Below are 23,090 nucleotides of genomic sequence, written 5' to 3' on the forward strand. Positions count from 1 at the left end.
TGCCACACGCAGCATCATACTGTACATTACCCAGTTTCTCAGTGGAATAACCTGACTTAAAAATGACAAATCCCATTGTGATTTTCATTCATCAAATGTTTGTTTTGGAGGTTTAACCAGAATAAACATTTACGTTTTTTTTTTTTTTTTTTTTTTTTTTTTTTTTAAAGAAATGAATACTTTTATTTGCAAGGTGGCATTAAATTTATCAAAAGTGACAGTAAATGTTTATAATAATTTATAATGTTGCAAAATATTTCTATGTCAAATAAATGCTGTACTTTTGAACTTGCTATTCATCAAAGAATCCTGAAAAAAAATGTATCACAGTTCCCATAAAAATATTAAGCAGCACAACTGTTTTCAGTTTAAAATAATACAAAATATTTTTTAAGTATCACATTAGCGTATTAGAATGTTTTCTGAAGGATCATGTGACACTGAAGTCTGGAGTAATGGCTGAAAATTCAGCTTTTCCATCATAAGAATAAATTATATTTTAAAAATAGATTAAAACAGAATAGAAACTGTTTTTTTAAATGCTAATATTTCACAGTGTTAGTGTTTTTTTTTTCCTGTATTTTTTGATCAAATAAATGCAACCTTGGTGAGTGTAAGAGACATTAAAAAGTCTTGCCGACCCTGAACTTTTGAACGTTAGTTCAACTGTATCAGTTGATATTGATATTTTACAATATTTTTACATTTAGATCACCTTTGCATTAAGAATACTCTAACAGTTCATCTTTAAGAGCAAAAAAATCATTAAACACTGTTAAATGTAATTTTTAGCAAATCCCAAAAGGAATATAAATTTTTCAATTTTGATGCTTAAATTGGCTTAAAAAATTATTTAAAGGGTTAGTTCACCCAAAAATGAAAATTCTGTCATTTATTACTCACCCTCATGCCGTTCCACACCCGTAAGACCTTCGTTAATCTTCGGAACGCAAATTGAGATATTTTAGTTGAAATCCAATGGCCTCCATAGGGAGCAATGACATTTCCTCTCTCAAGATCCATAAAGGTACTAAAAACATATTTAAATCAGTTCATGTGAGTACAGTGGTTCAATATTAATATTATAAAGTGACGAGAATATTTTTGGTGCGCCAAAAAACAAACAAAATAACGACTTATATAGTGATGGCACTGCTTCAGGAAGCTTCGGAGCATAATGAATCAGCGTGTCGAATGAGCTTTTCGGAGCCCCAAAGTCACATGATTTCAGCAGTTTGGCAGTTTTACACGCGATCTGAATCATGATTCGACGCGCTGATTCATTATGATTCTCTGAAGCTTCCTGAAGCAGTGTTTTGAAATCGGCCATCACTAAATAAGTCGTTATTTTGTTTTGTTTTTTGGCGCACCAAAAATATTCTCGTCGCTTTATAATATTAATATTGAACCACTGTACTCACATGAACTGATTTAAAATATAGTACATTAATGGATCTTGAGAGAGGAAATGTCATTGCTGGCTATGCAGGCCTCACTGAGCCATCGGATTTCAACAAAAATATCTTAATTTGTGTTCAGAAGATTAATGAAGGTCTTACGGGTGTGGAACGGCATGAGGGTGAGTAATAAATGACATTATTTTCATTTTTGGGTGAACTAACCCTTTAAGTATTAGTATTGGCCAAAATATCAATATATTTTATACCATGCTGCATTTCTTTAAAAAAAAAATACTTGACAGTGAATCCATTGATTTACTGTTTTTGGACCTTATGTGGTCATGTGCACGTGTGTTTCAGATCTATCGGCGCTGCTGGCTGGTGTTTAAGAAGTCGTCCAGTAAAGGACCTCGCAGGCTGGAAAAATACCCTGATGAAAAGTCAGCCTACATCAGAGCCTGTCCTAAGGTACACCTCTCACTGCAACAGTTCAGCTGAGGCCTAATCTAAGCTGTGAAAATGTCACGGGAGAAATGAAAAAATTCGAGGAAAACATTCAAGTGTCACTTTAGTTCTCCAATTATACTAACAGCCACATAGAGCTCATTCATACTGCGAGAGCTGGCTGGCAAGATTACGAGACCGGCAGTGTGTAAACAGATAAATTTTTGAATAAAAGTATCCACGCAAAGACTCACTCTCACAACTTTGCTGACTCACTGTCCTCCGGTTTCTGTGTGTTTATCGGTCTCATTTGCTTTTCTTCACTGCACTCTGCTGCTCCCACAACCCGCTATAGACCGTGAAAGATAAATTAGATGATTAAGAGAGCGCAAGTGCCTTTCCAAATGATGCAAATGAAGTTTGTCTGAATAACTAGGCTCTGTCAGTACTTCTGAGTTGGTTGCCTTTTCTTTGTTCATACAGGTGACAGAGATTAGTAATGTAAAGAACATCACAAGATTGCCTCGTGACACAAAGCGGCAAGCTGTGGCCATTGTCTTTACAGATGACACCTCTCGAACCTTCACCTGTGAATCAGGTACATCATCTTCAACTAAGGCGTGTTGTGCTGCAGCAGCTAATGATGATGCTTAACCTAAAGAAGCTCTCGTTCTTGATATCAACATGGCATCAGCAGTCTATACAGTGCTCCTCTCAGGCACATTGACATACTGCATCTCCTAAGCCCCTTTCACACAGAGATTCCGGAAAATACACTGATAATATGTCCTGGGATAGTTTGATTTTAGTTCATTCACACTGCCAGTGATTTTCTGGAATCTGTGCGTGCGTTCACACACATCCCGTAAAGATCCCATAAGACACATGACATCGGTGTGACGGGTGATGTCTCCACAGCATCTTAAGTTTGCTTATGATCTCCGATTTCTCTCTCGAAAAACCATGCTTGTGCTTTTTTTTTCTCTCTCTGATTCGATCATAAACTAGGCTAGCCATAAGATGGTGAACGATCTCAGCTTCAGCGTCATCACTGCGACACACCCCTTACATCATTGATTACGGCATTTGTTCACACAGGACGCGTTCCGGTGTTGTGCCGAATTTCAACCCCCGGCTAAATTATTACCCCCCTCATTGTAGTCGCTACCTGGTTGCCTAATCTTAACCCCACCCCTAATCCTAACCCTTCCTCCACGCCTACTCCTAAACCTACCAATACTAAGGGGGGTAATAACCTGGCAAGGGGTCGAAATTCAGCACAACACCGGGACTGATCCCGGCAATGTTACTAGGTCTCAACCCCAGGATGCATTTGCGTTCACACAGAAGGCACTCTGGCAGTTTTATGGCAATTTAATGGGATCAACGTGCTGTGTGAAAGGGGCTCTAGTGTCTGCTTTATTCATAGAACATATTCATTGAAAGAACATGTTCATTCATTGACATCATTGAATCTTTCTATTCTCCCAGAGCTGGAGGCTGAAGAGTGGTTTAAAACCTTGTCTATTGAGTGCCTAGGGACACGTCTTAATGACATCAGTCTTGGAGAACCAGACCTCCTTGCTGCTGGAGTTCAGTGTGAACACACAGGTAAGAAACTAAAGCCTTTTGCCATTTGTACTATTGATTCCTATAGCTTGTTTCACATCAAGAATATGGCCTCAGATTTGTGGTATACTTTAGAGATGTGGTAGTATTTAGTTTATTCTGCACTGTCAAAAATATCCTGTTAAATTTACGGTATTGATGGCATATTGATGCCTGTCTATTTTACAACTTATACCTGTATATTTAAAGGTGCCCTAGAACCAGTTTTTACAAGATGTAATATAAGTCTAAGGTGTCCCCTGAATGTGTCTGTGAAGTTTCAGCTCAAAATACCCCTTTTTTTTAATAAATTTTTTTAACTGCCTATTTTGGGGCATCATTAACTATGCACCGATTCAGGCTGCGGCCCCTTTAAATCGTGCCCCCCCCCCCAGCTCTCGACTATAATACAGTGCATTTACAAAGTTCACACAGCTAATATAACCCTCAAATGGATCTTTACAAGATGTTCGTCATGCATGCTGCATGCATGCTTCGAATTATGTGAGTAAAGTATTTATTTGGATGTTTAAATTTGATTCTGAATGAGTTTGATGATGCTCCGTGGCTAAAGCTAACATTACACACTGTTGGAGAGATTTATAAAGAATGAAGTTGTGTTTATGCATTATACAGACTGCAAGTGTTTAAAAATGAAAATAGCGACTGCTCTCTTGTCTCCGTGAATACAGTAAGAAACGATGGTAATTTTAACCACATTTAACAGTACATTAGCAACATGATAGCGAAACATTTAGAAAGACAATTCACAAATATCACTAAAAATATCATGTAATCATGGATCATGTCAGTTATTATTGCTCCATCTGCCATTTTTCGCTATTGTCCTTGCTGGCTTATCTAGTCTGATGATTCAGCTGTGCACAGATCCAGACGTCCTGCCCTTGTGTAATGCCTTGAACATGAGCTGGCATATGCAAATATTGGGGTCATACATATTAATGATCCCGACTGTTACGTAACAGTCGGTGTTATGTTGAGATTCGCCTGTTTTTCGGAGGTCTTTTAAACAAATGAGATTTACATAAGAAGGAGGAAGCAATTGAGTTTGAAACTCAATGTATGTCTTTTCCATGTACTGAACTCTTGTGAACTATGCCAAGGTAAATTAAATTTTTGATTCTAGGGCACCTTTAAATATACAACAGTTTCTTCTGGTCCTCGAATCTGATTGGCTGAGAAGGGCTGATATATCACCGGTATCATCAGGTGGACTGCTCAGCGTTTATCATTGCGTTCTAGACAGGCAGCATTTCTCCCAGCAAACGGCAATGACAACAAATACTACTATTGTTGTGTCAGGGATTGTAGTTTTAAGAGTTTTTCAGGCAAGAATGTGGTTGATTAAACCTTAAATCTGTGATTTATTTATAAAGAAGGCTCCAATTTGAAAATTTGCTCTGAGGTTTTCTGAGTTGTGAGGTCTGGGCAGTCAGCGCTCATGTACCCTGCCGAGAAAGCCCCAGTGTTGGAAGAAGACGTAAGAAGATTTTCTATCAAATCTCAAACTGATGGGACCAGATTGTTTATACCTGTTGCAGAATAGGCCATTCAAGGATGACATAAGTTTTATATACTTGAAGATCCACCAACATGTTCTTTCTGTCAAAACTCTTTATCATTGGAGCATGTTTTATTAGATTGTGCTGGTTTTAACCCTGTGAGAAACATTTTTATTCAGTTAGCTCTTAAACGAAAATATAGTTTTAGAGTTTGTAGCAAAAATAAATTGTAAAAACCTGATATAATTTTACCCTACATTTTTCTCAACATGAAAATAACCACAGAAGCTGGCATGGTGTTGAAAACAATCAAACAAACAAACCCTGCCGAGAACAGCCTTCTGACGTTTGCCACTGGCTTTGATGTATAATTTGTTTTGGGTTTATCTAACTTGTAATCTTTGGTCAATCTAATGTACAGTACTGTGCAAAAGACTTAGGCACGTCAGTATTTTCACCCCACAAAAAAGATTTTAAGCTAGTTATTTATATCCTTTGCTGTAGTGTCAGTAGGAAATATCAGTTCACATTTCCAAACATTCATTTTGTCATTAATTGTAATAATCCATTGAGATCTTTGAATACACAAGGAGTCTGACAACAGCTGGTGCTCCACACGGAGATCTGATCTCACCATCATCGAGTCTGTCTGTGATTATATGAAGAAACAGATGAAACTGAGACAAACTAAATCCAGAAGAACTGTGGCCATGTTTCCACGACACTTGAAGAAACCGACCTGCAAAGATACAGTACTGTGAAGAGTTTTAGGCACTTGTGAAAAAATGCTGTAAAGGGAGGATGCTTTCAAAAATATTGTCATAAGTAGATTTTATTTATCAATTAACTTCTATTAACTAAATTAAATCAATATTTGCTGTGGCCACACTTTGCATTTAAAACAGCTTTTGTCCAGGTACACTTGGGCATCATTTTTCAGGTAGCTTTGCAGGTTGGTTTCTTCAAGCATCTTGGAGATGTTGCCACAGTTCTTCTGTATTTAGTTTGTCTCAGTTTCATCTGTTTCTTCATGTAATCACAGACAGATTCGATGATGGTGAGATCAGATCTCCGTGTGGAGCACCAGCTGTTGTCAGACTCCTTGTACTGTATTGTCACAGTATTGTATATTTCTAATATCAGAAGAAACTAGATTATTAAAGGGTTAGTTCACCCAAAAATGAAAATTCTGTCATTAATTACTCACCCTCATGCCATTCCACACCCGTAAGACCTTTGCTAATTTTCGGAACACAATTTAAGATATTTTTGTTGAAATCCGATGGCTCCGTGAGGCCTCCATAGGGAGCAATGACATTTCCTCTCTCAAGATCCATAAAGGTACTAAAAACATATTTAAATCAGTTCATATGAGTACAGTGGTTCAATATTAATATTATAAAGCGATGAGAATATTTTTGGTGCGCCAAAAAAACAAAATAACGACTTATATATTGATGGCCAATTTCAAAACACTGCTTCAGGAAGATTCTGAGCATAATGAATCAGTGTATCAAATCAGCTGTTCGGAGCGCCAAAGTCACGTGATTTCAGCAGTTTGGCGGTTTGACACGCGATCCGAATCATGATTCGATACACTGATTCATTTGTGCTCCGAAGCTTCATGAAGCAGTGTTTTGAAATTGGCCATCACTAAATAAGTCATTATTTTGTTTTTTTGGCACACCAAAAATATTCTCGTCGCTTTATAATATTAATATTGAACCACTGTACTCACATGAACTGATTTAAATATGTTTTTGGTACATTAATGGATCTTGAGAGAGGAAGTGTCATTGCTGGCTATGAAGGCCTCACGGAGCCATCGGATTTCAACTAAAATATCTTAATTTGTGTTCAGAAGATTAATGAAGGTCTTATGGGTGTGGAACGCCATGAGGGTGAGCAATAAATGACACTATTATCATTTTTGGGTGAACTAACCCTTTAACTAAAAACTACATTATAAAATATAATATGTGATATGTCACACAAGGACTTATGTGAATGTCCTTTTGCTGTTTTTCATCATGAATTCTACGATAATTCATAGTTCTTACCTGCAAAAAACAAAAACTTGACAGTTTTTACAGTAAAATAAAATGCAATGTTAAACCGTTTACAGTTTTTGTTACCATATATTTTAAGGTAACTTACAGATAACCAGTTAACAGCTTCTTACTGTAGCATTTTTACAGTATTTTTTTCAGTAAGAATTACAAATATTTTTTTTACAGCGAAGGAGGAACCAAACTATTAACCTGAAACCAACATCTTCATTATTACTCTCTCATTGTTTTTTCTTACAGAGCGCTTCAACGTGTTCCTGTTACCCTGCCCTAATCTTGACATCTACGGGGAGTGTATGATGCAGATCACACATGAAAACATCTACCTGTGGGATATTCACAACCCACGCACCAAGCTGGTAACCTGGCCGCTTTGCTCGCTGCGGCGCTACGGACGGGATGCTACACGCTTCACCTTCGAGGCTGGAAGGTAAAACACGTTTAATATATCATCAATATTTAAAGCCAATAACAGTTCGCAAGAACTTGTGAAATTTGTAATGTGTATTTCACTTTGGTGTGGTCATGTATATGTAGGAGAAACATGGAAGCAGAGGAGGAAGCCATTGAACTGTGGACCTTCTAAAAGGATTTATTGAATGGATTACAAGGAGTTCAGTGGCAGATTAGGTGTTCTTATCTCTCTCACTGCTTTGATCAAATAATAAAAGAAGATTTGCATCGCCAGCTGGATGCCCTTTGAGAGAGAAGATGAGAGAGTTTTAGAGAGAAGTTGATTCTGGTGTAACACTGCCCCCTACTGGCTATTTTACTGTAACACACACAGCATGTGTAGTGTGTAGGTTATTTCTTTGCAGTACATCACTTGCTTTGCTTGATTGTGTATTAATATATCTTGTTTGTTTTTGCGTCAGGATGTGTGACAGCGGGGAGGGCCTGTACACTTTCCAGACACGGGAAGGAGAGCAGATCTACCAAAGGGTTCATTCTTCCACTTTAGCTATAGCCGAGCAGCATAAGAGAGTCCTTATGGAAATGGAAAAAAACAGCAAGGTAATGAAAGCATACGGTGGGTCCAAAAGTCTCAGACCACATTGAAAATCATATGTAAATATTTAAAAAGGGAAATATACAATGTTTTGACACATTTGAAACTAAGACAAATTTCAACAAAAATGAGTCTCAAGGTCACTTTAAACAATTTGTAAATGTCACAGATCTTTGAAACAGTCTCAAGTGAATTATACACACTGCTGTTCATATTATTTTACCATTTATTTATTTGATCAAAAATACAGTAAAAACAGTCATATTCTGATTATTACAATTTAAAATTGTAAACCGTTTTTAATTTTAATATATTTCAAAATGTCATTTATTACTGTGGTGGCAAAGCTGAATTTTCAGCATCATTACTCCAATCTTCAGTGTCACATGACCCTTCAGAAATCATTCTAATATGATGATTTAGAAGCATTTCTTATTATTAATAAGAATGATTAAAATAGTTGTGCTGCTTAATATTTTTGTGGAAACTGATACAATTTATTCAGATTCTTTAGGTTCAAAAGAACCTAATTTATTTGACAGAAATTTCTTGTAAGAATGTGTAAATCTTTACTGTCTCTTTTTGATCAAATTAATGCATTCTTACTGAGAAAAAAGAAACTTTTCAACAGTAGTGTAATTTTTAAAGACATTGTTTATACAAAATAAAAGCATCATCACTAGAGGCCTCAGACACCACTGTAGTTATATGCCCACACACACACACACACACAAACACAGTGCTTACTAAAAGAGTGAGTATTAAAAGGGAGATTGCAGTACAAATCAGCTGATTTCCTTCCTGTTGTAGAACTTTCAAAACATCCGAACTAATGCCATAATTTTGTTTTATAATCATCCTAACTGAAATAATTTCCCTTCTCTCCTCTCACATCTGTCTCCAGCTTTTATCTAAGGGTTCAGAGGGGACGTCCTATCCCTGCACGCCGACAGCAATCTTACCACGAAGTGCTTTCTGGCACCACATCACCGGATCTCAGGCTGGGGTGGACTCTGCCAATGGTGAGATGCGTAAGCGAGATGTATTTATTTCACCAGCCATAATAGTCTGCAAGAAGTATTTTTGTTGCGTGTAGCGCTCCTAGAAAATGTCTCGGAAAACACAGTATTAAAGTGTTTATCAACAGTCTTATGACATGTAGTTCTCTATGAAGCAACATAGAATAACTGTGTGAACCCATTGTTTGTAAAAAGTTCTCGAAGCAAGTTCCACACACCGCGACAAACATACAAACAACTATTCATTAAATCCGACTGAATGCAGATGATTCAAGTGTTTACATGGCTACATTTTGGGATTTGGGTTCCATGTTAATTCATTACCATTCAAATGTACACTAACATTCAGAAGTTTGAGGTCAGATTTTTTTTTTTCTTTTGATTAAATTAATGCAGCAAGGATGCATTAAATTGACCAAAAGTGACAGTAAAGACATTACAAAAGATTTCTGTCTATTCATCAAGGAATCCAGAAAAAATAATTATATAAAATATTTACACAAAAATATTATTTCAACATTTTAATATATAGTAAAATAGAAAACAGATATTGTAAATTTCAATAATATTTCCACAAAACAACTGTTTTACTGTTGTGATCAAATAAATGCAGCCTTGGTGAGCATAAGACTTCTTTCAAAAACATCTTACCAACTCCAAACACGAGTTGAACAGCAGTGTAAAAATGGTTCCTTGTGTTAAAGGGGATCTATTATGCAAGATGTAATATAGGTCTCTGGTGTCCCCAGAATGTGTCTGTGAAGTTTCAGCTCAAAATACCCCACTGATCATTTTTATACCAAGTTGTAAATGCCCATTTTTAAGTGGAAGGAAAAACATGCTGTTTTCGTGCATGTGTCTTTAAATGCACATGAGCTGCTGCTCCCCATCCTGCTTTCCAGAAGAGGGTGGAGCCTACAGCATGTGCCTCTGATACTCTGCCAAAAACTAATAAAATATCTGTTTGGTTTTTGATGATCATCTCTATCATGGTCAAGCTCACATGACATTTTAGACATTGATTTCTAGCCCTTGCATTAGCTTTACTACTAAATATATTTATGGAGATGAGATATAAAAACCACCCTGTACAGCTATGATCGGCTGCCATTTCGATGTTTTGTTATGGAAAGGCCGAAGCTGATCAGTTGATTCTCGTCACATGGCCTGCGGTACGCTTGCAGCATTCTGAAAAGTTGAGAATTTTTCATCTCAATGCACCTACCTTTGAAATAACTGATTTGCGCGCGGAAAAGACGCGATATGTGAACGGACCCTAAAACTGTCAAATACACACAAGGTTGTGTCAAAAACACACAAAGCTCACATGAACACAGTCGGTTATGTCTGTGAATGTAAATAGCAAGTAAAGAAATCACGTGTATATTTGATCTGTGTATTAAAGTGAAAGCAGGGTAATCAGAGGTTGCGTTAGACTTTAACATTGTCCGTCATTTTGACGGACAGGGTCGTAAAAAATCCGTCATAATCTATTATTACCCGTCATTTTAATTTTCATCTTTTGATTATAACACATTTAATTGCTTTTATTCACATTTGAACAAATAAAAGCAATTAAATGTTTTATTATAATATGAAAATTAAAATGACGGGTAATTCACACGTGAAATTTCTCTGTACTGTACTATAGGCTAAGTGTTGGTATAGCCATTAAAGAGAACGTAGTTTCATATTTATGTTTCAATAGTCCTATGTTATGTTTTAAATTCATCTATTTGATTATGAAAAGTGAAGGGCATAAGTAAGATGCATCATAAGATGCGCAATATATCGGGAGACATGGAGTGGGTCATGATTTTGACCACTTCAAGTTTTGTTTTGTAGAAAGCCTTTCTTTAAAGTGAATTTCGATTTGTAAAAATTGTATCTTAATTTTAATCAATGTTTCATTAACCAGTTGTCTGGATTTAATAACTAAGAAGCAAATATAGCAGACAATATAATCATGACATGGAGGCGCAGGCGCGATCACTGGCGCATGAACTGGAGTCTTACAGGCTAAATGAACCGAAACTCAGCGTATAGGCTGCTTGCCCCCGAGACATGAGAAATATATCTATAGAAAGCATGAAATATCTACTTTAACGAAAACGAAATAATTCAAAACGAAAAGAAATAGGCAACTCTGATTATGTAGACTAAACCGAATGAAATGTGCATTCTCTCTCTAAGCGCGTCCACTGAGGAGATGATGAGAGTCAGTATGTCAACTTAATCTTTGCAGCCGACACTGATTCAGAAAACATTACTTTATTAATAAACAATTAAAATGTCTCCTTGCTGTTTTGGTCACATTCATAAGACCAATATCGATTCGTAAATCCCAGTCGCTCTTTTGGTTAGGCTATATGCTGTTTTCAGTTGATAAATAAACAGTACATAGTGCGCCTCCCATCCAATAAATCGCAATAGGCTTAAAGATTTGTGTTGCTTTTGATATGGAACAAAGTCCAAATTCTGTCCATTTCATTAAGAAATTCAAGCAATAAATACCGTTTTGGTGCTCTTTAATGTGGCGTGATAGAGAGTTGTAGCTTCTGGGTACTCGCCTGTGCGTTATCAGTATCAAACGCATAGCAAAAGATTCGTGCCAGTTTCATTTTTGTTCTGAATCCGGTGCTCTGCTGCTACATTGGAGCGCACTCACCACCAACTGGACAGGGGTGGGAATTACAGTTACAATTTACAACAAAATACGCCTCTGTGTAATCTGTCAACGTGACGGACGGCCTTCAGATTTTTCCGTCATTGATAAAAAAAATCCGTCAATGACGGATAATTTTCGGTTAACGCGACCTCTGAGCGTAATATACAGTACCTACTGCTTTATTTGCTGTTAATATGTATCAAACAGCAAAAGAAAAACAGAAAGTCACTCAAAAATCGCTCTTGATTGAATGATTAATAAGTAAATTTCTTACTTGAATGCTGTTGTTAAATGCTCTGGTGATGAGATAAACATGGCGGAATGTGTACAGCTCACTTAGGGCGGGGTCTATGCTAATAGGGCAAGGTCTGTCAGCAGTCGTGGGCGGGGCCTAAGCATTTGTGACATCACAAAAGGAGATAAGATATAAAAACCACCGTGTACAGCAGTGGTCTCAAACTCCCGGCCCGCGGGCCATTTACGGCCTGCCTTCCCTCTCCACCCAGCCCGCAACTGATCTCAAAAATAAATTATTATTTTTATTATTATTTTCTATTTGTCTCATACCATATTCCACATGCAAAGAAAAAGTCGCCGTTCTATGGGGCCATTCACAGATATCGCATCACATAAGCGGCCGTGCCACTTTCTCCTTCTTTCCAAAGCGCTTGCGCTCCCGTGGCGTCTGTCGTTGCTATGGAACCATGAACCATGTTTTCATCTCGCAGCAGCATAGGCACGCCTGGAAAACGAGCGCACCGCACCACATGTGCGTCGTGACTGCGTCTCATCTATTTTGAGGGCATTTGCCTAAATTACAGTAAAAGCACCCGTGCAAGTCGCGAGCGTCGATTTTAAACCACCGAAACGCGTCAGATACGCGTCAAATGGCATCTTGGACAAATGTGGCTCAGCTGTGTGAGCAGAAGCGCTGCCAGGTGTCTGGCAAGATATATAATAATGTACAAATGTATTCAGGGGTTGCATTTGTTCAGTGTTGTTCAGTGCAAGATTTTGATGTTATTTAAGCTAAAATAAAGTAAGGGAAAATATTTGCACTAACTGTTAAAATTGTATGTAACAATGATAGATACACTGCTGTTTAAGTATGGCAAAAATATTTTAGGCAAGGCAATTTTATTTGTATAGCACATTTCATACACAATGGTAATTCAAAGTGCTTTACATAAAGAAGAACCAAATACATAATAATAAAAATGGAACGCATAAGAAATAGAAATAACAGTAAAAACAGGGAATTCCGCTATCTGGATGGAAGAGTTAGGAAGTTTCATGGAGTTTTTTGTTGTCCGTCAGAGAGGATCTAAACAGATCTATCCATCAGAGGATCTAAATTTTAGAAATGAAATTTGAAGTAAATGACAAATAATGCAAAGGAAAGTACATTTTCAGAAATGTTGCACTGTCTTGTGCTTGAATATTAAAATGGCCCTCCTATGAGGTGTCAATCACAGCAACGGCCCCCAGCCAATTTGAGTTTGAGACCCCTGGTGTACAGCTATGATCAGCTGTTTGGCTGCGATTTTGATGTTTTGTTACGGAAAGGCCGAAGCTGATCGGTTGATTCTTGTCACATGACCTGCGGTACGCTTGCGGCATTCTGAAAAGTTGAGAATTTTTCATCTCGATACGCCTGGAAAACGCACTGTATGCGCGCCTGCCGCGCGGCTACATTTGAAATAACTGACTTGCGCACGGAAAAGACGCGATATGTGAACGGCCCCTAAAACTGTCAAATACACACAAGGTTGTGTCAAAAACACACAAAGCTCACATGAACACAGTCGGTTATGTCTGTGAATGTAAATAGCAAGTAAAGAAATCACGTGTATATTTGATCTGCGTAATGAAGTGAAAGCAGCGTAATATGCAGTACCTACTGCTTTATTTGCTGTAAATATGTATCAAAAGATGTATCAAAAATCGCTCTTGATTGAATGATTAATAAATAAATTTCTTACTTGAATGCTGTTGTTAAATGCTCTGGTTAGGAGATAAACATGGCGGAATGTGTAGCTCACTTAGGGCGGGTCTATGCTAATAGGGCAAGGTCTGTCAGCAGTCGTGGGCGGGGCCTAAGCATTTGTGACATCACAAAAGCTACAGTCTGGAAATGGCTTGTTCTGAGGCACTGCTTATGATTTATGGGTATTAAAAAAAGAGGAGTGTGTGGATTTTTACCATTATAGGGTGGTTGTGTACACACTGCCAACACACATTTATGTTCAAGCACCATGTAAAAGTGAATTTTGCATAATAGGTCCCCTTTAAGTTAGAATAACATTTGATGACTGTTGTAGAATGGTTGGTGCTATTAAAAGAAAAAAAAAATAAGTGTAATAACCCAGAACTCACTTTCTTTTCTGTTTAAAGCAGCTACTTGTGCATGCAATGGCTTTTGTGCTATTTAGACCGTCCTATTTACACTTCTCATCTTCATTCAGGTGACATCTATGGTGATACCCAAACAGGAGTGGACACTGACATATTCTCAAAACGCCTTCCTCCTGAACGACACTCGACCCCTCTTGTGGGCCATGGCTGCCCCCAACCCCCGACACACTACCCCACGTACCCCAGCGAGTGAGCGGCCTCAGCAGTGAAACCTTCCAGTTTTTCACCTCTTGACCTCCCTCCACACTGCACTCTGCCCTAAGTTTTTCCATCAGCTCTTCTTCAGCAGGGGAAGATCCATGCTGCCATGCTGCCTCAGTTCTCCCTGAGCCTGCCAGCGATGCTGAGGGCACTTACTGTGGAAAAAGGGAAACGCACTGTGAAGCTTGAAGCGCTTCGATTGGAGCAGGGCCCACAGACCCTTTAAACTGACACAGGAGATGCGAAAAAAATGTTGGAACTGGCTCAGTCGCCTTCACAGTGCAATATGGTCACTTTTGCTGGATTTCTGTAGGAGTAGAGACTGTACTGTAGTTTCTTAATACTTCTCAGTAGTATCTCTTATTCTAACTCTAATCTCATGCACGCTCTTCAACCCTATGCATGTCCCCCAAGGTAAACAGCTTAGCCAAGAAGGAGTTTCTTAGACACCCTCGTGTGTAGGGGCTTGTACAGGTGTCCAAGAAACCATGGCAGCCCAGCGGAAGGGCCTCAGAGTTTCAGCTTAAACACTTCTGTTCTTTGGTACAAGTAATCCAAAGCAAAGATGCTTTAATCATAATTTGATTGGCATGTCTGTAAGACTTCCGAAGCCTAGAAGACTCTGAGGAACTGGGAGCACTTTCTGAAAAGTGGCATTTTGTTTCTCTTTTTCCTTTTCTTTAAAGTGACTTAAATGGACAGTTATAATGTATAAAACTGTCTCTGCCATTTGGACGGAAGTGAGGGTTAGTACTCACTCGCTCGTGTGCTTTGTGTTCTTGTTGAACGTTTCCGAGAGACCGGCCCACCGTTTTATCTGGAAGATGTCGAGAGGGTCAGAGATTCAAGTTCAGAGGGAAACAAAGATTATGAATATACCCAGCGGAGGTGGTCGAATGAATTATTTATTTATTTATTGAAGTTTACCAACAAAGCACAAGACAAATTGCAGTGTATAGTAGTAGGTTTTCTTTAGCAGCTCAGCAGTTCTGTATGTAAAAGGGTTTGTACTAGCACTAAAAGAGGAGGAAAACATCTTCAACACAAAGTGGCCTCACACAAGACATGTTTCTCGCTTTCTGTGTTTGTCAACCATTTCAATTTCAATTAATTTCCATGAAACTGGCGAAAGGTACTTTTATTTCTCAGCGGACATTTATATTGTGTGGCTATATCATTTTCACTGTTCCTGTTTTTCTCTTGCTGTAATTCTCAGTTTAAGATCCTCTATGTTGGAGCTGTGGATTATCAGTTATCTCACATGTTCATAATGAGCTGGGCTGCTAATGCAGGCAACTAGAATTTGATCAAGCTGGTTGACCAACATGGTGAAGCTGGTTAACCAAGGAAGTCTTGAATACGTTTCAGTATCATTCCCTGTGCTCTCTTAACTATCCATATAAATACAAGTGTCATAAAGGCAAAAAACAAAATAAACACATCCTAATATGCAGCTCAAAACAGCAGATGTGCAGTCTCTGTGAATGATTTTTGCAGAGTTATTAAAAAAGAAAAACTGAAATATCACATGGTCCTAAGTATTCAGACCCTTTGCTCAGTATTTAGTAGAAGCACCCTTTTGATCTAATACAGCCATGAGTCTTTTTGGGAAAGATGCAACAAGTTTTTCACACCTGGTTTTGGGGATCCTCTGCCATTCCTCCTTGCAGATCCTCTCCAGTTCTGTCAGGTTGGATGATAAACGTTGGTGGACAGCCATTTTTAGGTCTCTCCAGAGATGCTCAATTGGGTTTAAGTCAGGGCTCTGGCTGGGCCATTCAAGAACAGTCACGGAGTTGTTGAGAAGCCACTCCTTCATTATTTTAGCTGTGTGCTTAGGGTCATTGTCTTGTTGGAAGGTAAACCTTCGGCCCAGTCTGAGGTCCTGAGCACTCTGGAGAAGGTTTTCGCCCAGGATATCCCTGTACTTGGCCGCATTCATCTTTCCCTCGATTGCAACCCGTCGTCATGTCCCTGCAGCTGAAAAACACCCCCACAGCATGATGCTGCCACCACCATGCTTCACTGTTGGGACTGTATTGACAGGTGATGAGCAGTGCCTGGTTTTCTCCACACATACTGCTTAGAATTAAGGCCAAAAAGTTCTATCTTGGTCTCATCAGACCAGAGAATCTTATTTCTCACCATCTTGGAGTCCTGCAGGTGTTTTTTAGCAAACTCCATGCGGGCTTTCATGTGTGTTGCACTGAGGAGAGGCTTCCGTCGGGCCACTCTGCCATAAAGCCCCGACTGGTGGAGGGCTGCAGTGATGGTTGAATTTCTACAACTTTCTCCCATCTCCCGACTGCATCTCTGGAGCTCAGCCACAGTGATCTTTGGGTTCTTCTTTACCTCTCTCACCAAGGCTCTTCTCCCCCGATAGCTCAGTTTGGCCGGACAGCCAGCTCTAGGAAGGGTTCTGGTCGTCCCAAACATCTTCCATTTAAGGATTATGGAGGCCACTGTGCTCTTAGGAACCTTAAGTGCAGCAGAAATGTTTTTGTAACTTTGGCCAGATCTGTGCCTTGCCACAATTCTGTCTCTGAGCTCTTCAGGCAGTTCCTTTGACCTCATGATTCTCATTTGCTCTGACATGCACTGTGAGCTGTAAGGTCTTATATAGACAGGTGTGTGGCTTTCCTAATCAAGTCCAATCAGTATAATCAAACACAACTGGACTCAAATGAAGGTGTAGAACCATCTCAAGGATGATCAGAAGAAATGGACAGCACCTGAGTTAAATATATGAGTGTCACAGCAAAGGGTCTGAATACTAAGGACCATGTGATATTTCAGTTTTTCTTTTTTAATAAATCTGCAAAAATGTCGACAATTCTGTGTTTTTCTGTCAATATGGGGTGCTGTGTGTACATTAATGAGGAAAAAAAAATGAACTTAAATGATTTTAGCAAATGGCTGCAATATAACAAAGAGTGAAAAATTTAAGGGGGGTCTGAATACTTTCCGTACCCACTGTAATTAATTTGGTTGTATTCTCCAATTGAGCTACTCCTGAAAGTTTGACTCCCTACATTTTATACATAAATAGTCATTCAATGCTTGGATTTATTAACTCAAGTCATGTACGTACCCTTAAAAAAAGCTGATCTGATTGTCATGATTGTACATTTTGAAGAAAAGAAAGTGGTGTCCTTAGGGTTTTACCAGGTGCCCATGGAAACAGTTTTAAAAAAATGTGAAAATTGTTTAATGTTTGTTTATACTTCAACAGTGACACAGCTCTTTGAAGATAAGCACCTTTCATTTGACCTTTAGTTCTGTTCTCCATGTGTAATTATCAGTCTCACTGTAATGTAGCAAAAATCTGCACATACATTTTTTGTTTTGTATTTTGAAAGAAATTAATCATTTTATTAAGCAAGGATTCATTCAATTTAATGTATTTTTGATCAAATAAATGCAACATTGGTGAGCATAAGAAAATTCTTCAAAAACATATCTTACCAACCCCAAACTTTTGAAAGGTAGTGTATATTGTAGCTATTGCAGAAATGTTTCCCTGTATGTCCCTATTTTGCAGTTTGCACAGTTGTTCTTATAATTGTTTTACAGTGCTATCCATTAAAAATATATAAACATAACAGAATTTTTATAGGCTGTTGCTAGGTAGACACCAAATAATAGCGCACACCAGTACACACACCAAAAGTACATAATTCCTTATTATTTATTATTCTCCCCTATATATATAACCCATTGGTTTACAGGAGATATAATAATTCAACATTCATATTATCACCCTGAAACAAGTTATATATTTGTACATAAACAGCCAGTGGATCCCTGGAGAGATTTTTGACCTGAGAGTATCATCATTTTGCTTAACAGAACAATCTGTTTGATCTTTTCCATCTCTTTGCAAGACAGAATCACTACTGTGAAAGTTAATGCTGACATTAAGACATGTTTAAACCATAAGGAAATACTAAAGAATGTACATGAAATCATGAGTGGAAGAAGTGCTAAAAAGTTGTTATACTAAACTTAAATTGCAGTGCTCTGTGTTTGTAAAAGACCCGTGGAAGAGAAGAGTGATAAACATGCTGTTTTGGAGGCGGTTCAGATTGACCTCTGAGCATGTTACCATGAGTAGGAACCCTTTGCATGAGTTTTAATTGCTAAATGACATGTGCTCTGTATAATTTGTGGTAAAATATTTTGCAGTTTTTTGTTTTTTTTTTCCAATAAAACAAAGTTTTATAAGATCGGATGTCATAATGATCATTTTGATGATCCCTTTATTCAAGATCTTGTTTCTTTGTCTTAAACTGTTTGTGTTACAGAAAAGTACCAAGCGCAGCAATTTATGTCCTGAAATACTACACAACCAAGTTAACCATTTTACCAGCCACTCACCATTATTCATTTTTGTAATCCAGAGTTGTCATAATCACATTTTAGGACATTTTAGCCAACCCTTTATTAGCTAAAATGCAGAACCCATGGAGGATGGATGCAATCAAGCATTAAGAACTCCTCCCTTTCTCTGTAATGTTGTTTCTTTATCAGTTATTGCCTACCATAATCAGCCAACAACCTCTGTGTCAGGTAAAACCTTTCCTTTCTTCTTTCTTACCTGCAAGCACATTTTGGAAGGGTTTATTTTCTGTTTGTTTGGAATATTATCTAATCTTTAAACTTAAAAATAAAAAGTCATGTTTTCTGTGGGGAAAAAAACACTTTATACAAACAACAAACCAGATTTATATTCTTATGAAATAAATGCATTGAATATATTATTTTTATTCCATTCCATTTCAGATTTTGGCTAGCAGACTTTTTGCATTTTAAGCCAAGCATGGAGTTTAATTTCTGCAGCAGCATTATAATTATGTTTATGGAATTTAGGGTTAGGGTTAACCCACATTGTTGAGAGTATTGTCAAGTATTTTCTACTGCTTGTTAGTGGATGTTTCTAGTAAAGCAATGTAGCAAATTCCTGTCATGTGTTTCAGCTCAGGGAGTGTCACCTACTTTCACAGAAATCGACAGGACGGAAATAACTACACCACAATATACAATTAAGGTATTCTTATATATTTTATTTTGCATAGATATTTAATTGTGATTCACTGTCCATGTAAGGGTGTATTTTTTTTAAATCCAAAATTAGTTATGAATTGTCTTATAAATTTTTTACCTAATGTACCTAATTAATTTATGTAATATGTTACATACATGAGCTTACAAAACAGCATAAAGCTTGAATGAATGAGCCAATTAGCTTTCAGTTTGAACATCCTAATTTACAGAACATGGCTGAAACCTTAGCCAACATGACTCTCCAGTCAAAAGAAAACCATTTAACTTGGTTAATGGACTTCAACTGGACATCTGTGAAGAATGTTTTCTGTGCATCTTCATCTGAAATGGTGGCTATCTGGATTATTTTCTCCATTGAGTTTCTTGTCATGTGTCTGGTACTCTATGGATTGTGCTGTCTGCTTGGGTCTGACAATACTGTTCCTATATTTATCATAAACCTGTTTGTTTGTGATATAATACAGATTTGTCTCAAGCCTGTAGTGCATTTTTGTCCACTGAATGTTCTAAATTATTTTGTCTTTTATGTTTATGTCATGAGCATAAAAGTTAACATTGGATTCATGGTCTGTATCTCTATGGAAAGATACATAATGATCAAATACCCTGTTTGGTACAGACTTCATCATACTTTTAAGAATTCAGTTCTGATATGCTTGCTAATTTGGGCAGCACTATTTGGATTTATGGTGATTGATTTGATTATTGGACTTAAAGGTTATGTGGAATATGCATTTATTCTAAATGTACTTCTTTTTTTGCTGCCTTATCCACTGGTTGTGTTTTCCTTTGTGGGTTCGTGGAGGGCGCTGGCGCATTCAGTCGCAGTCAAGCCTGATGAGCAGAAGAGGATTTTGAGGATTCTGGCTCTTGTACTTTTCAATTACACTGTGTTGTTTCTGCCAAGCATTGTTCAAAATGCAATTTTCGCAGTATCCTTCAAGCTTGGAATAAGTGACAGTTATGATTGTTTACGTTCAGTGTCAGGAATCATGTTGTATTTAAATCCTCTCGCTGACTCTTTGCTGTATGTTTTCATGAGGAAGGATGCTAATGGCATGCTTAGATATTTGTGTTGTAAGAAGCTACATGAAAATCAAGTGTAACCCTTCAGTTCTCCAATTCAGAAACTGCCTTAAGTTATTCTGTTTTTGTGGGAATCAAACCAGTCAATATAAAATTGAAATTGAAGCCCTGCATTTTACTATTAGACCACAAATGACAATTAACAAAATGTGTATAAAGTTTCATTTCTGTCATTAAAAAGTTCCAAGGACAGGAAGCAATTTATTGCATTCAACCACTTTACTGAGTCCTCATCATTACTCACAGATCTCTGTCAATCCCTGTGAGCTTAACTGAATTTCAGGAAATGCTAGTCAAATATTAATCTGATTGCATGGCCATATAAAAATGTGGAGCTCATGGTAGATGGATCTAGTAAGCATTAGTGGCTCCTCCTCCTTCTCAATGTTGTTTCTTCATCAGTTTCTTTCAACATAATCAACCAGCAGCAGCTGATTGTCAGGTAAACCCATTTCCTTTGCTCTTTAGAGTCATTGTTCGTTGTCTTGGGAATGATTAGTCAGAATATTTTGAATTAATTGTGTTTTAAAATGTGTTCATATCTAATTTTACTAGGTATTTAAGTATTGAATGTGTTGTCTTGAATGAATGAATGAATGATTGATTGATTGATTCTAGAATGAGAATGTAGCAACATTCTGTATTTCAGCTCTATAGGAGTGTCACTTTCACAAAAACTGGTAGGACAAAAGTGAAATAATCAACATAGAAAAATTAAGGTATGTTTGGGCATGTTTCTATTTTGCTCTATTAATTTAAATGGCAAGTTTATCAATTTACAGTGAATTTTCATATTCCATGCTTATAATAACAAGATTCAAGGATGAATGTACATGTGATATCTCTTTAGCACTACTTTACTAATGCTGAAGCCTTTTTATGTTAAGTTTACATATTTTCATCAGTAAAATTGACCTTCGTGTCAAAGCTTCCTGTTAAAATGTTCACATTTATTGACTGTACATTTCTCTTTCTGTTATAATGAAACTTTTAAAATGATAACTGATAAAAATGGGGGTGGAGACTTTGATTGCATTCATCAATTTCACAAATTGTATTTTCCTTAACAGAACAAATTCAAAATTCAAAAATCACTTGTTTTTGTTATAGTTTGAACATCCAAAGTCAATCCAAGACAGGAAATGGTTTATACTGGAACATCAACCAATAGTACGTTCCAACTGGGAATAAGCCAGTTTCCATGGAAAATTGATGATTTCAGGCGGACATTTCTGGAAAAAGTGTTTTGTGTGTCCACAGTTGAAGCTGTAGTTGTCTGGATTATTTTCTCCATTGATCTTCTTGTCATGTCTCTGGCACTCTATGGATTGTGTTGTCTGTTCAGACCTAACCAAACTGTTCCCATTTTTGTCATAAACCTCTTCATTTCTGATGTCATACAGATTTGTGTCAGACCAATTTTTAATTTTTGTACATTCAATGTTGTAATCGTACTTATCTTCTATATTTATTCCTTGAGCATATTAGCTAATATTGGATTCATGGTCTGTATCTCTATGGAAAGATACATAATGATCAAATACCCTGTTTGGTACAGACTTCATCATACTTATAAGAATTCAGTTCTGATATGCTTGATAGTTTGGGGAATATCATGTGGATGTGTAGTGATATATGTGATTATTGCACTTAATGGTTATGTGGAATATGCATCTATTCAAAGTGCATTTCTTTTTTTGCTGCCTTATCCATTGGTTGTGTTTTGCTTTGTGGGTTCGTGGAGGGCGCTGTCGCATTCGGTCGCAGTCAAGCCTGATGAGCAGAAGAGAATTTTGAGGATTCTGGCTCTTGTACTTTTCAATTACACTGTGTTGTTTCTGCCAAGCATTGTTCAAAGCATCATTTTGTCATTATCCTTTGAGTATGGTCTTTCTGATCATTTAATCACAGCGTCAGCGATCCTAATGTACTTAAATCCCCTCGCTGACTCTTTGCTGTATGTTTTCCTAAGGAAACATGCTAATTGCGTCTTTAGATGTTTGTGTTGTGAAAAGCTAAGTGAGAATCAGACACAGACAGAAGACTCCTCCAATTCTTTACCTAGGAGAGAAGAACAAATCAATGTCCAAACACACACCGTAATCTGAGAGACTTTCATTAATAAGTAGATTCCTCTATATACATTGTATTCATTATAAGCTGGTTAAATTTGTGGTTTACAAACTAATTGATAGCATATGTCTTTTCAAATGTGAAATAAATGATATTTGGTAAGTGTTATCTTTAAAAAACAGTCTAATCTTTTCTGCACTGACTTACTGCAATTAAAAGCACTTTTATTATCTGTACTTTATTAGGCTATAGCACTTTGTGCATTAGAGTGCGGGAAAATGCCTCCCTTAAGCACAGTGTAATTTTGTCTGTGAAAGTTAAATGTCAATTACATAAATTATAAAGCAAGTATGAAAAATGTCCAGAGTTTTCATGTGATTAGATTTTTAACAAAAATTAAATTTTGTACCAAGGGGGCATTTTCAGGGACGTGCACAGACATTTTGGGGGGCAGGGGCTCAAGTGGGTAAAAAGGACACTTCTCAAAATTATTTATTTAAAAAAATAATAA

The 23,090-nt window shown here is 37.3% G+C and overlaps 1 protein-coding gene across 3 annotated transcripts in view; it reads left to right on the forward strand.

The window, feature by feature from the left end:
• The window catches only part of dok4 (docking protein 4), a 63,665-nt gene extending 47,844 nt beyond the window's left edge, over positions 1–15,821 (forward strand). For 2 of the 3 annotated variants that reach the window (XM_048184225.1, XM_048184226.1), the window contains exons 3-9: positions 1,761–1,868; positions 2,328–2,442; positions 3,336–3,455; positions 7,285–7,474; positions 7,920–8,058; positions 8,958–9,084; positions 14,206–15,821. In XM_048184225.1, the coding sequence (XP_048040182.1) occupies positions 1,761–1,868; positions 2,328–2,442; positions 3,336–3,455; positions 7,285–7,474; positions 7,920–8,058; positions 8,958–9,084; positions 14,206–14,348 (942 nt within the window). In that variant the 3' untranslated portion in view covers positions 14,349–15,821. The remainder of the gene's footprint in view (positions 1–1,760; positions 1,869–2,327; positions 2,443–3,335; positions 3,456–7,284; positions 7,475–7,919; positions 8,059–8,957; positions 9,085–14,205) is intronic. The other variant, XM_048184227.1, reaches the window with a different exon arrangement.
• The last annotated feature ends 7,269 nt before the right edge of the window (positions 15,822–23,090 follow it).

The sequence above is a fragment of the Megalobrama amblycephala genome, linkage group LG3 (assembly GCF_018812025.1).
Source record: "Megalobrama amblycephala isolate DHTTF-2021 linkage group LG3, ASM1881202v1, whole genome shotgun sequence".
Classification (NCBI taxonomy): domain Eukaryota; kingdom Metazoa; phylum Chordata; class Actinopteri; order Cypriniformes; family Xenocyprididae; genus Megalobrama; species Megalobrama amblycephala.